At 46.2% G+C, this 13738-nt stretch overlaps 1 protein-coding gene across 1 annotated transcript; it reads right to left on the bottom strand.

Moving 5' to 3' along the window:
• Positions 1-363: 363 nt before the first annotated feature.
• dok1a (docking protein 1a) lies at positions 364-9516 on the bottom strand. Its single transcript, XM_034224494.1, has 7 exons — positions 9391-9516; positions 8192-8267; positions 4573-4706; positions 4375-4485; positions 4158-4227; positions 2095-2267; positions 364-1929 (listed from the first exon to the last, which is right to left on the bottom strand). The coding sequence occupies exons 1-7, from the start codon at positions 9445-9447 to the stop codon at positions 1006-1008; spliced, it is 1545 nt and encodes a 514-aa protein (XP_034080385.1). The 5' UTR covers positions 9448-9516; the 3' UTR covers positions 364-1005.
• Positions 9517-13738: the final 4222 nt, after the last annotated feature.

Here is a 13738-nt window from a genome sequence, read left to right as displayed (position 1 = left end):
CATTTAAATTGGTTTTAAATACTGTATGTATATACAGTATTATTTATTTTTTAATGTAAACAATGATGTAACTTTAGCTGCCACAAGTGAATTGGCTGTATTTATATAGCGCTTTATCCGACCGTATTACCCACAGCCACCGTCAGCTACAAGTGAAAGTTGGATAATAGTACAAATTAAATGAAATTAAACTACTGACTCAGAAAAGACATACATTTTAAAGAGCAAAGTCGATGGGATACTGGTCATACCAGACTGAGTAAGGCTGTAACCACTGAATGTATTGAATCAACCAACACTTCATTTATAGTGTTATTATTATTATTATTTTATTATTACATTTTCATTCATGAGAAAATTGTGTTTTATTTTTCAGTTACATATTTTATTGTTAATTATATACTGTGAACAATGGGTTGGATTTTTTCACATTATATACAGTGTAAATGGTATTGGTGTGTTAGTGGTACTACTTTGAACCCAAACTACAGAAATTAATATTTATACAGAAATATGTATACACCAATATACAAAGTTTATTTTTAAAAAATCCAACTTTTTCATTGTAAAAAGTCTCATCTCAACAGAACAACATCATCAGCAAACATTTACTTATAATATACTTTGAAATCTATGGCATTACAAAATGCTATCCTGTTTCACTGGGTTAAAACATACTGACTATAGTGACCTCTGTTGCCTGCTGCCCATCTCTGCTGCATGCTAGATGTTCCAGGCTATTAGCTGCTACTTGCATCACACCCAACTGTCAGCGACAGAGTTGCATTGTGGGTTGAATGGTTTCGCAGCCCCCTTTTTTCTTCAGAAATATTGAATAATAGTTTGTATACAGCATACACACAACAGGAAGCACAGCCAGGCATTATAATGCAAACTAGTTGCAGTGTTTTTCAACTGCCATGGTCTCTGGCAGTCATTGGACAAACATATATCAGGCTACATAGATGTGGTTTTGGCATTTGAGTATAAAGCTACAATAACTTATCAAATGATGCCCAGGTTTTCGTATATGATATCATCATTTTCTGGGCTCATACTGTCAGTAAGAGAGGAAGAGGACACAGAGCAGGAAGGGGTGGTGTTACTGGATGAAGAAAGACTAAATGGTGGTTTTGTTTTGCAGACTTGAGCATAAAGGTGGGCATATGGGTCAGGTTTGCTTTCATTGTTATGAGACACTGCCTCCTTCTTACTTATTGGCTCAGCATAAATGGGTTCATCATCTGCAAAAGGTATACATTTTCCTTTGCGCTGAGTGACAGTATCCTGGACCAGACTGATTTTGTCGTACACCTCTGAGTAAACAGACTCTGGTTGATGGGTGGTAAAGCATGGCTTTTGAGCAGAGGAGTTAATGGGGGTGACAGATTCTCTTAAACCTGGGGGTTTGAGGGGTAACACACATGCAGGGTCTACATACAGAGCTGTTGCCGATGGCATTTTTGGTACAGATTGCATGCAGTCAGCAGGGTCAGCATATACAGCTTCTGATTGGCCACCAAGTGGAGCTCCGCAGTGACTGTTATGTGTGGGTACCAGTGGAAGGGGCATCAGTGTGATAGGAGCTGGCTGCACTGACACGCTCTCTGATGAAATAAGCGAATCTCCCTGGGCATGTGCGCTCTCTTCTGAAGCAGCAGATTTACTTTCCTGTGCCCTCACTTTGTTCTCCACAACGGCAGCCATAAAGGTCCCATCTGGTATTTTGGGGAGAGGGGAATGAGCCCCTATGCGGGTCACGATAACTTTCTCCCCCTCTTGGTTTTGGTTGCTGAGAGGCACCGTTGAAGTCTTCGATTTGATGGTACTCTGAATCAGGGAGAATATTTTCTCAGCCTGCTGTGTCTCAAAGCGGAATGTTCCTGGACCGGAGTTACAGCGTCTACCTGCTTCAATGGTTAAGGCCAGCTGGTAAGAAAACACAAGCATGTTTTTAGCATGTTCATGTGAAAACAAAGCAAACAAATAAAACACACCTATTCTTATTGTAAGTGTAATTGGATTTTTTTTAATCGACACGCTGTGAGTTGTTAAAGGTAACGTAAGGATTGTTTATGATCCTGAGACCCTTACCTTATCTTTTCCATATCGTCTCAGCAGTTCGTAGGGCCATTCTCTAACAGTGTTCTTCTTCTCTGTTTCCCTCAGTAGCAGTGCCTCTCGCCCCACCTGCAGCCAATACGCCCCCTTCAGGCCGCAGCGCCACGCCGCGTCAGTCCTCTGAACCGTCACCCAGAACTCTGAGGCTGGAAACAAAAAGAGGAAATATTCTTTGTCATGGCTCTTCAAACAAATCAAATATTATTTAGTACAGTAAATATATAGCAACATTGGGTAACTGGCAACTGGCATGAATGCAGGTATTGTGAAAACAAGTAACCAAAGTTAACGGTATTAAAGTATAAGATCCTTGCCAAACTCATAAGAGGTATGATGATGTACCTTGGAGGTGGGTATCAACGGTTTTGGTTGATTTAAAACCACAAAGTCTTGGAATTTAAAATATGACACTTTTAATGCGATATTCAGACGATGAAAACATTTCTCACCTACAGTGACCCCGAGCTGGGTCTACATCCTGATTGATGACAAGAAGTTCGAAAGCTAAGAGCCACGCCTTAAAGAGGTCCAGGATATTGTGAGGAAATCAAGATCTGGCTCAGCGCCAGGCCCAAGACCAGTCCTGTACAAGGTCAACAAGAACTGTCCGTTGTTACCAAGACAGCTGTGGAAGATCCTGAAAGTCATCTGGAACACCAATGAAGGCCCTTATGGATGACCTGACTTTCACCATCGACTCAAGCTGGAAGATTCTGCAAGGAATTGATTGCCTGATGGGCAAGCATGAGGTTCAATCCTGGAAAATCAACGTGGCTGGTGCTGAAGAAAGATAAGGTCATGGATCTGTTCTGTTTTTGTCCCGACTGGAGGGCAGAGTACATAGGACCAAAATGCAGAAGACCGTTCTTTGAATTCAAAATCCTTTACTGGCGGATCTGGGCCAGGCTCAGTATCAACGCCCTGGACTCCAGCATGTGCAGAACTCTGCTGCTAGGGTCCTCACCTCCACTGGCTCCTGGTCAAGTCCTGCATCCTCTACAAACTCCTGCGGTCCTCTGATACAGGTCTGCTCTCCATCCCCCACACCAAACAAAAAACCTTTGGCAACAGGGCTTTCAGCGTCGCAGCCCCCACCCTCTGGAACGCCCTCCTCCTTGAAATCAGGACCGCTGACTCAAAAAAGGACTCAAAACACATCTGTTTGTCAAGGCTTTCAGCCTCAGTGAACTCCCCCCTCTACATTTTTGTGACCATCCTTTGTTTACTTCTGTTATTTAAATCGTATTTTCTCGCCCCTGTGTTGTGACTGTTTTCCTTTAGTCACTCACTGAGTCTGAAAACCATGACGAGTCCGAAACCGTTTGCTGTTTCGCACTGTGTGGATTAAACCACTCATTCAGTCCGCTCTCCAAATCTGAGTCTGCTGTTGACTCGTGCATGATGAGTCTGGATCTCTGGATCTGCTACGGTTACGGCTCTGAGTCCGCACGAGTCTGCAGGAAGTCCCCTGAGCCAAACGATAACTTCTGGCAGCTTTCCTACTTGCTAAAGGCAGATGGACTGGGGTACGTTGTACTGTGATTTGACATGTTATAAGGAGAGTAGTGAGTGAAGCAATTTATAGTTTTAATTTGTACGTCACCAGGCGTCTCGGGTTAATGGAGAGGGGAGACTCGTCACGACCAGCTCATTACTAGGATCCGGGTTAATGATCCGGATGAATCAGGACACACCCATCTCTACCCCCTATTGAACATCTGAAATCAGATCACTCAGTAATTCTGCAAAGCTGCGTGTGCATTAATGTTAGACTCCTTTCGTGCTTTTGCAACTGATAACAAAGATTTTACAGGGGAGTGAAGTGATATGTTTAACAACACAGTGGTTCATTTTTCTTTCATAAGACTGATCATGTCTAAGTTCAATCTATGTGCTTTTTATCGCACCATTATCATGTCAAACATTCAACTTTTTACAAAGCCTGTTTTCATTATGAAACATTCCTCTACGGGGGACCCAGGCCACAGTCTTACAAGAAGAGGAGAAGATACCAAGCATAGGAACAGAAGACTTACCTTCATCTACTGAGGCGTATATCTGGTTCTCCTCCATTTCAATCTGAGTAGAACCTGAGCCGTCACCTTTCTGAGATAGTAGAGGGAAGCACAGAGGTGAAAAACAGGCAGACAATGTATACAAAGTTTATACTAGCTAGAAAATATGGGTACTTATGGCCTCAGTTAAAAATGATTAAGGCACTAACAAATGTTGTCATTTGGGTTTGGCTCTAACCTGAAACGTGCTGGGACAAAGTTTTTCGACCCACTCCACGCAGTCGTCTTTTAACACAGCAAACACCATGGTCCTGTCCCGCGTCTCCACACAAAATGCTGACATGTTATCCTGCAAACAGCACAGACAGTGGCTGGAAAGGATGTATTTCAATAACACTGATACATGCAAACATTATACACCATCAGAGAGGCTGACCATGGGACAGGCCTCAGCGTTGGGGGGGAGTCTGAGGACACTGATCAGCTCGGACAGTTGGACCACCTTCAGCTTCCTGTCCCCATGAGGCTGGTGGTGTCTCCTGACACCAGCCACATGTTCGCCTCCAGCACCTGCAGGACAGACAATGTTCAAACAGACCCAGGATTACTATATTAAGATCACTAACTACAAACACATCATCTTCAATTTTTCTAAATTTAAAATGAAAATTGTATTTGCTCCTTTTAAAAACATTAAATGAATTGTCCTTGTCCATTAGACAGCTAGGTACCAACCTAATTGAAGATAAAAAATGTGTGTGTGTAAAGAAAAAATCAGCAGTGTGTGCAGGCCGCATGTTGACCTGATTCCAAACCGCCCCCAACCTCTACACGACCCCTCCATTGTGCCGAGGGTGCCGTTCTAAACCAACAAGTTCACTTTGTGACAGAGTGGGTAGGGTATGGTTTGGAGCTGGGCCTAAAAGTCTGACACTATTCTGACATTCTGACAGTTTGACCTCTCTGACCGGCCCTCAGGAGGACGTTTCCTGGGGGCCGGAGGCTCGTTCTGGCCTGACCTGCCGTCAACCTTTTTCTTGGCCTGTTGTGAACTTGACCAATGACAAGAAGCAATATAACGTATAGCAATGAGTTGATGAGCCTTTCAGAATTCACAGAACTTTCTGTAATTATTCCTGGAATTTCTCGTATTGCAATACATATCGCACAATATAAAAGTATTTAAAAATAATATTGTAGTGTCCGTTTCAAAGAGAGGTGCAGCAGTACGTTAGCAGGATTTTATCACGTGGTGGTAAAAGCAGTGCTCTTTTTTAATTTTAATATGACGAACACAAATGTCTCACTTACACCAATGAATAATCACGATAAATAATCATGACCTCAATTTTAATCAAATCATCATGATTTTCATTTAGCACATTATCAGCCAGGATAATGTACTGAGTAGGCTACACATGTATTTGTTTTCACTCTTCTCTAGCAAGTTTGCAAGAAAATGGAAATTGGAAATGTTAGAAATGGCCCTCTTTAATGGCCATTTCTAAAAGGATGATGGAACATTGCCCACACCTGAAACTTGTGCTTGTCTTATGGTGTACTTCTTAAATATATACAATAGAGGAAATAAGTATTTGATCCACTGCAGATTTTGTAAGCTTACCCACTTACAATGAAATTAACAGTCTGTAATTTTAATGGTAGGTTTATTTGAACAGTGAGAGTAAGAATGTCAAGGAAATCCAGAAATTGACATTATATAAAAGATCAAAATCTATTTGCATTAACTGTGGGAAAAAAGTATATAAATGTGTGTGTGTGTGTGTGTGTGTGTGTTATGATTGGATTTTCTTGTTGGTCATTCAAGTGTTTGTAACCATTTGTTACTAAACAGATATTAATGAATAGGGTTAGCCCACACAATCAGGGGTCTGGGGGTTTGGCCGGGCGAACAGGTTTGCCTGGAATGGAGTCTAACTCTCAGTCCTCCACTCCCTACACACACTATTCAAGTAACAGGGCATTTCCACTGGCTTTACGGAGGGGGGCTGGACCTCTATGCATCACACTTTGATCTCAATCTCCAGTTCACTTTAAACCCGAAGAGACTCAAAATGCTGGTGAGGAGACCTTCCCTGAAGGCCAGATACCCACAGGTGTTATCTGGGAGTACTTTGTTATGCCTTACTGTTGAAATCAATCACAAGTATTACATGTATTGGACTTCAGGTCTTTTTGATGTGCATACTTACAGTGAGTGCACTGTTATAACTTTATTTCAATGAAAATGCTGATTCTTTCTGATAAAGCTGACTTTATTTTGGAGATCTAAGAGAAAAGGCAGCCCTCAGGGAATATAATTCAACTTCAAACATTCCTGCACCCTCACACTCCTGCTCTGCAAACAAAGCCAATCCCTCTGAACTCTGTCACACTCTGGACTTTGGACACATAACACAACACCTGTATCTTAAGAGGTTCTGATGGAATCACTTGACCCCTGGTTGATCCTGGCTGTCAGTGAGTCCAGCTGGACATGACTGAGGCCATCTCTCCAGCCTTCATCTTTTCCTTCTTGCTCCTCTCCAAAATAGATGAGGTTGTTAAACATTTAAAACGTAAGACAATCAAATATTTCAAATTTTAAATTTAGAAAATGGTAATTGTAAACTAAAAACTGTAGGAACAGATAGTGCTGCAGTATGAATCCTGCCATATGAACATATGTTAGTGCACATCATACAGAGGGGAGTCTCTGCGGCTCTCTGTGACAGCAGCTCTGTCCGTGCTTTAGTGTCGGAAAATGTACTTAATGCCGATCATGTAGGTACCATGTTATAATAAACCCTTTGATTTCTCATACCAGTTTGTCATGTATTTCTCCATCACAACATCACATGTGTATTTGTCCCCCAAAATTCAAGTTAATACTGATATTTTAACATTGTGATTAATAAACCATCCATCCATCTTCTCCCGCTTATCCGTGGTCGGGTCGCGGGGGTAGCAGTTCCAGCAGAGAGCCCCAAACTTTATTTTCCCTGGCGACATCAACCAGCTCTGACTGGGGGATCCCAAGGCGCTCCCAGGCCAGAGAAGAGATATAATCCCTCCACCTGGTCCTAGGTCTACCCCTTGGTCTCTTCCCAGCTGGACGTGCCTGGAACACCTCCCTAGGGAGGCGCCCAGGTGGCATCCTAACTAGGTGCCCGAACCACCTCAACTGGCTCCTTTCGACGCGAAGGAGGAGCGGCTCAACTCCGAGTCCCTCCCTGATGACCGAACTTCTCACCTTATCCCTAAGGGAGACACCAGCCACCCTGCGGAGAAAACCCATCTCGGCCGCTTGTATTAATAATGATTAATCTTATATTATTGTGATTCACGCAATTACTATCGATTGACATCACTACTACATTCAAGTTCCAAACATAGAAACAAACACTAGAGGTCGACATTTTCATTTGTATGTCTTCAGCTGGGCCTGCTATGGTGTGTGTGTGTGTTTGTGTTTGTGTGTGTTTGTGTGTGCGTGTGTGTGTGTTTGTGTGTGTGGGTGTGTGTTTGTGTGTGTGGGTGTGTGTTTGTGTGTGTGGGTGTGTTAAGGTAAAGAAGACAGCGAGGGATACAAGTGAAGCTCCTTCCTTCTCCTTCCTTGTTAATCCACACAGCTCTTATCATGGCAGTCACTTAGACTTGTCAGCGTCTAAATGGACTGCAGTCCACATGTGCTAACGCCCTTGCCCTCCGTCTCAGTGGGCATCACGTCCTGGGGGACCCACACTAACTGGCGTCCCACACAGGTTAGCACCACTGCCTCTTCACCTCCGCCTGCAGCTGTTCTGTCACTCAGTCTAATGGCTGATTCATGTTTTCCCTTTTTGAACTATGCTACTCTGCCTTAGTTATGATTTTAAAACTCAAGTCCATGTTACTATACAAATACATGTCCCCCCCCACACCCATAAAAAGTCTACTTTGACTTCTAGTAACACATGGACAGAGTTTACTGTATACAATGAGCCTCAATGTCTTGGAAATCTATTTCACTTCAAAGAGACAAACAGTGAGAGAGGTAAAAAAGGAAAGTGTACCTCCCATATCCTGGATCTCAAGGCGACCCCCCCCACTGCAGGGAGGAAACAGAGACAACCACACCGGCTTCCATTTCTGCGAGGAGGAACGCACAGCGTGTTATAACTCTACCTCATGAGGGAGTGTAACATTATACATTGGGTTACATACTTTACTCATCCTGCAAGTCTACCTTTTCCTCCTGCAGACTACAGCACCCAGGTCAATGATGTTTACGGATTTTCAACAGGAAATTATAAAAATGCAAACAATAACAATATCTATTAACATTTTATTTTAACGTTTAAAATGTTGAGGATGCATACATTCATATTAAAAATAATATTGAGGAGAGCTAAGTGTGGTGTAATGTGGTGCGACCATGTTTTTTCTTAAAGATAACTCATTGTTTAACAGAGATTTTGTTCAAAGTGAATTTATATTTCTGTTATATTTTAGGGGTCCCCAACCTATAGCTTTTCTCTGTGAATGTGCTCATCAGTGACTTTCGACCCCCCCCCCCTCATGTGACACAGGGAGGTCCACATGAGTCCCGTCCTCTCTGTCCCACTGTGAGGACAAACATCACCTCTTACCCAGTCTTCCTTCAGAATGTATCACTGCTGTGAAGGGACAAATGTTACAGTACCATATACATCAATTATTATCACTCAACATAAGTCATATATACCTCATGTTTCATGTACTGCAAGGTGATGTAGTGGATATTTACATTTCTTTACCAGTTTCCGGTTATTTGTGAGACGGTTGAGTTTAAGATTAAGGTTCAGGTTCCTCTGCCCTGAAACGCAGCGAGTGTGAGCTGTGTGTCGGGGGTGCTCAGGAATGTGCAGCTTGAGTTCTGTTTCAACTTGTTCAGTTGGATTCCTGCTCTGGACTCTCCTTAGCTACAGGGAAAGGCTCACATGTGTTCCTTCAGATAACTGTAATCTGATTCAACTTGGACAGAATGATACACATGGACGTTAAGTCTGTTGAATACACAATGCAATAAACAATGTAGTATTATCAGCCAATCAGATGGATTACCGTTTACCAAGTCAGTTTTCACGCTCCTATGAGGTGGATATGATTATATTTTTAAGAATGTAAACGTAACACAAAGGAATTACTATCCGCTGCTGGTAAACATGCAGTAAAATGAATCCTATGTGCTGTCCCAGGCTGAGAAACAGATATGATCTGTATATGTACTCACTTTGCCAGCTTTGTGTGGTTGGAGGTAAGCCTTCCCTGTTTTGGTCTCAGGGTCCATCTGGAAACAGAAATACTTCAAATCGGTTAGAAAGACGATGAGGTTTCCTTCTTTCTTTCGTATGGTGAATAAGAGAGAGGGGCGTGCCCACAGTGAGACATTCTTGAAATATGATCCTCACCTGAAACACATGTAGAGGTGCAGCTGTGAGTCAAACACACACACACACACACACACACTTTCATCATGGCGGCTCCGAGACAACAGGTCTGATTTGTTCCTGCCAAACCTTTAACCCTGAGACATCTACTGCGACCATCCATCATCGGCTGAATTAACCAATTTAACTGCATGAATATGTATCCACTTAAATGTTTGGTTTACAGATCCACCTGTGTGACGGTGAAGGCCACAAAGACTCTGGTCCAGTTTTGTACAGTATTCAGGGTGATGATTAACAGGGTCAACTCCAGCAGGCTGAAACATTTTCTGCAAAGCACAAAACTACTCTTGATGTGAAGATTGGTAATGCAATAGAACTACTAAACAACAACTTGTTTTTCTTTTTGAAGAATTATTTTGGGAAAGCACTGCCTTTATTTAATTGTCTGTGTTTGAAAGAGGGAGATAGAGGGGATGACAGGCGGCAAATGGTCCCAGGCTGGATTCAAGAAACTGAAACTGTTACTAATTACTTGGAACATGTAAGCTGGAGAGGTCAGTCCAATGAAGGTAGAAACTGTAAGGAAATATGTTGGTCACCTGACAAATGAAAATTCAATATTCACTTTCCTTAAAGGTGGGGTATGTAAGTTTGAGAAACCGGCTCGAGATACACTTTGTGTTATATTCCATGGAATGCTCTTAACATCCCGATAGCAATGAATATCTGAAGTGCTTTGACAAAAAGTCCATAAAAAATGTCATCTGTGGAAGCTGTAGTACTGTAAAAAGCACGACCAATCATCTGAGCCGGCCCGGCTAAAATAACTGGATGGCCTACCTGCCTGTCAGCCTTCCATCTGTGCACAAACTTGTCTCGTGCCCTCATTGGTCATGTGCGCGTTTGTGTGTGTTGGAGGAGGGGCTCTGTAAGGAAGTGGGAGATTTTTTCAGTTGTGTATTTTCAAATTCTAGCGCACTTGAGCTGGTTTCTCCAAAATGACCTACCCCACCTTTAAGCCTCTTTTGGTTTTAACAACTGAGGAAATTAACTGGCAAATGACATTACATTACGTCACTTGTTAGACACTTTTATCCAAAGCGACTTACATACATTCAGTACTGTGGACACTCCTCACAGGAGCAATTTGGGGTGAAGTGTTATGCCCAGGGACACAACGACATGCTGACTGCAGTGGGGTTTGAAATTGCTATCCCCTGATTCGAAGTCCAGCACACTATCCACTGAGCCACAGCCTCCACTCCAAATTAAACATACATTTATATATAGTATTGTGGTGACACCATGTGGGACCATAATTCACCTTGCTTATTGTGTTGCCACACGGACCCTTTAGTGGGGAACACCTGTAGCTTTAGCTGCCATCCCTGCTAGCTCATCAGGCAGAGCAGTGCATGTGTTAACCTCTCTGATAGTAATGGATAATAAAGATTGGAACTCCATTCTTAATACACCGCCTCCGACTCTCTTCCCCCCCTAGCTAAATCTGCTAGGGGAGGAAGATCCCCGGATTTTATTCACGGAGATTTTCCTGCGTCACTTGCCTCCCCGGGTCCAGACATCGCTGGCCAACACGCCTGTCACGGAGCCCCGTGCCTTGGCTGAGGAAGCGGATCGTTTTTTCCTGGCTACACAACAGCCCGGTGCAGAGACGTTAGCCGCGACGCTCAGCGGCCCATCTGCAGTCAAGAAAGCGTGGCGGAGGCAGGATACGGCTGTATCGAGCCGGCGTGGAGACACCGGAGAGTGCTTTTACCACGCACGTTTCGGGACAATGGCGAAGAAATGCATCGCCCCGTGCAGCTACAAACCCCCGGGAAACAGGGGGGCTGGCGCTCAGTAGCGGCCCTGAGCGTCGGCGGCACGTGCAGGCTCCTCTTCGTCAGCGACAGCGTTTCGGGGAGCCTGTTTCTGTGTGACACGGGCGCTCAACGGAGCGTAGTTCCAGCGTCGAGTGAAGACGTCACCCGGGGTGGGCACGGACCGCGATTGACGACGGCTAACGGTGGTCCCATTCGCACGTACGGCGTGAGGCCTATGTGTTTGTGCATCGGAGGACAGCGTTTCAGCTGGGATTTTGTGACAGCGGACATTTATTTTCCCCTCCTCGGAGCGGATTTTTTGTGTGCTCATGGACTCTTAATGGACGTTAAGAATAGGCGTTTGGTTGATGCCTTAACGTTTTCTTCCCTCGTGTGCACACTTGGCAGCGCAGCGTACCAGCAGCTGTCGGGCTCGCTGTCGGGGGCAGACACGTTTCTCAGACTGTTGGCCGAGTTTCCAGACCTGTCGCTGCCCACCTTCTCTGCGCTTACCACTAAGCATGGCGTGGAGCACCACGTCACTACCGAGGGGCCTCCTGTCGACGCCAGGGCCCGGCAGTTGAACCCTTCTAAGCTGGCTGGTTCGCAACCATGGAGCGCCTGGGCTTTGTCCGCCGCTCCGACAGTCCTTGGGCTTCCCCCCTGCACATCGTCCCCAAACCGAACGGTGGGTTCCGCCCGTGCGGGGATTACCGCCGACTCAACGACGCCACTACGCCTGACCGCTATCCGGTGCCGCACATTCAGGACTTTTCGGCGCATCTGGCCGGTACGGAGGTGTTTTCGAAGGTGGACCTGGTGCGTGGATACCACCAGGTGCCCATGCACCCCCTGGACATTCCCAAGACAGCAGTGATAACGCCTTTTGGACTTTTTGAGTTCCTGCGGATGCCTTTTGGACTCAAGAATGCTGCTCAGATGTTCCAGCGCCTGATGGATTCGGTGCTGCGGGACCTGCCATTTGTGTTTGTCTACCTCGACGACATACTCGTCGCCAGCGCTTCAGTGCAGGAGCACCTGTCCCACCTCCGAGCCCTTTTCACACGGCTCAACGAACACGGATTAATCATCAATCCTGCAAAGTGCCAGTTCGGGGTGTCTGACATTGATTTCCTGGGGCACCGCGTCACCAAGGGCGGTGCGGCACCTCTGCCGGCAAAGGTGGAGGCTGTTGCGGCTTTTCCTCGCCCGCTCACAGCCCGGTCGCTCTGTGAGTTTCTGGGGATGGTGACCTTCTACCACCGTTTCATCGCCCGGGCCGCACACATCATGCGGCCGCTGTATGAAGCATTGAAGGGCAAGACCCCCGTCCAGGCGATCGACTGGACGGCAGAGGCGGACGTCGCTTTTGCTGAGGTCAAGACTGCGTTGGCTCAGGCGGCTTTGCTGGCACACCCATCATCTACGGCTCCTATCTCCATCACCACGGACGCGTCGGACTACGCGGTCGGCGCGGTGCACGAGCAGTGGGTGGAGGGCGCTTGGCAGCCGCTCGCCTTTTTCAGCCGCCAGCTGACGCCCAGAGAACGCAGGTACAGCGCTTTTGACCGTGAGCTCCTGGGTCTGGCAGCTTTCCTACATATCGGAGTTCACCACAGACATTAAGCACGTGGCTGGCAAGTCGAACCTGGTTGCAGATTGCCTCTCCAGAGTCGTCATCGGAGCCGTCCAGTTGGGCCTGGACTATACTCGCATGGCGGCGGACCAGGTCACAGACCCCGGCGTCCAGGCTCTGAAGGTGGAGGGCGCGGGGCTGCGCTTGGAGGACGTGGTGTTCGGCGACGCGGGCGTTACCCTCCTGTGTGACGTCTCCACAGGCCTGTCGCGGCCAGTCGTTCCCGCCAGCTGGAGGCGCTCTGTGTTCGAGGCAGTGCACGGACTGTCACACCCCGGCGTTAAGCCTTCGGTGCGCTTGGTGGCCGCGAAGTTCGTCTGGCATGGGCTGAAAAAGGACGTGAGGACTTGGGCTGGTGAGTGCATGGCTTGTCAGCGCGCTAAGGTGCACCGCCACACGAAGGTGCACCGCCACACGAAGGTGCACCGCCACACGAAGGTGCACCGCCACACGAAGGCCCCTTTGGAGCATTTCCTGGTGCCTGAGAGGAGGTTTGACCACGTCAACATTGACCTGGTTGGTCCATTGCCCTCCTCTCAGGGCTTTTCCTACCTCCTCACCATGGTGGACAGGACGACCCGTTGGCCGGAGGCGGTCCCGCTCGTTTCGACGTCGGCCGCGGACGTTGCCCGGGCCTTCATTGCAACGTGGGTGTGTCATTTTGGCACCCCGTCGGACATTTCCTCAGACAGGGGCTCTCAGTTCACGTCCGAACTCTGGAACGCCGGG

The sequence above is a fragment of the Gymnodraco acuticeps genome, unplaced genomic scaffold (assembly GCF_902827175.1).
Source record: "Gymnodraco acuticeps unplaced genomic scaffold, fGymAcu1.1, whole genome shotgun sequence".
Lineage (NCBI taxonomy): Eukaryota > Metazoa > Chordata > Actinopteri > Perciformes > Bathydraconidae > Gymnodraco > Gymnodraco acuticeps.
The sequence above is the reverse complement of the archived record's forward strand: the minus strand, read 5'-3'. Positions and strand labels throughout refer to the sequence as shown.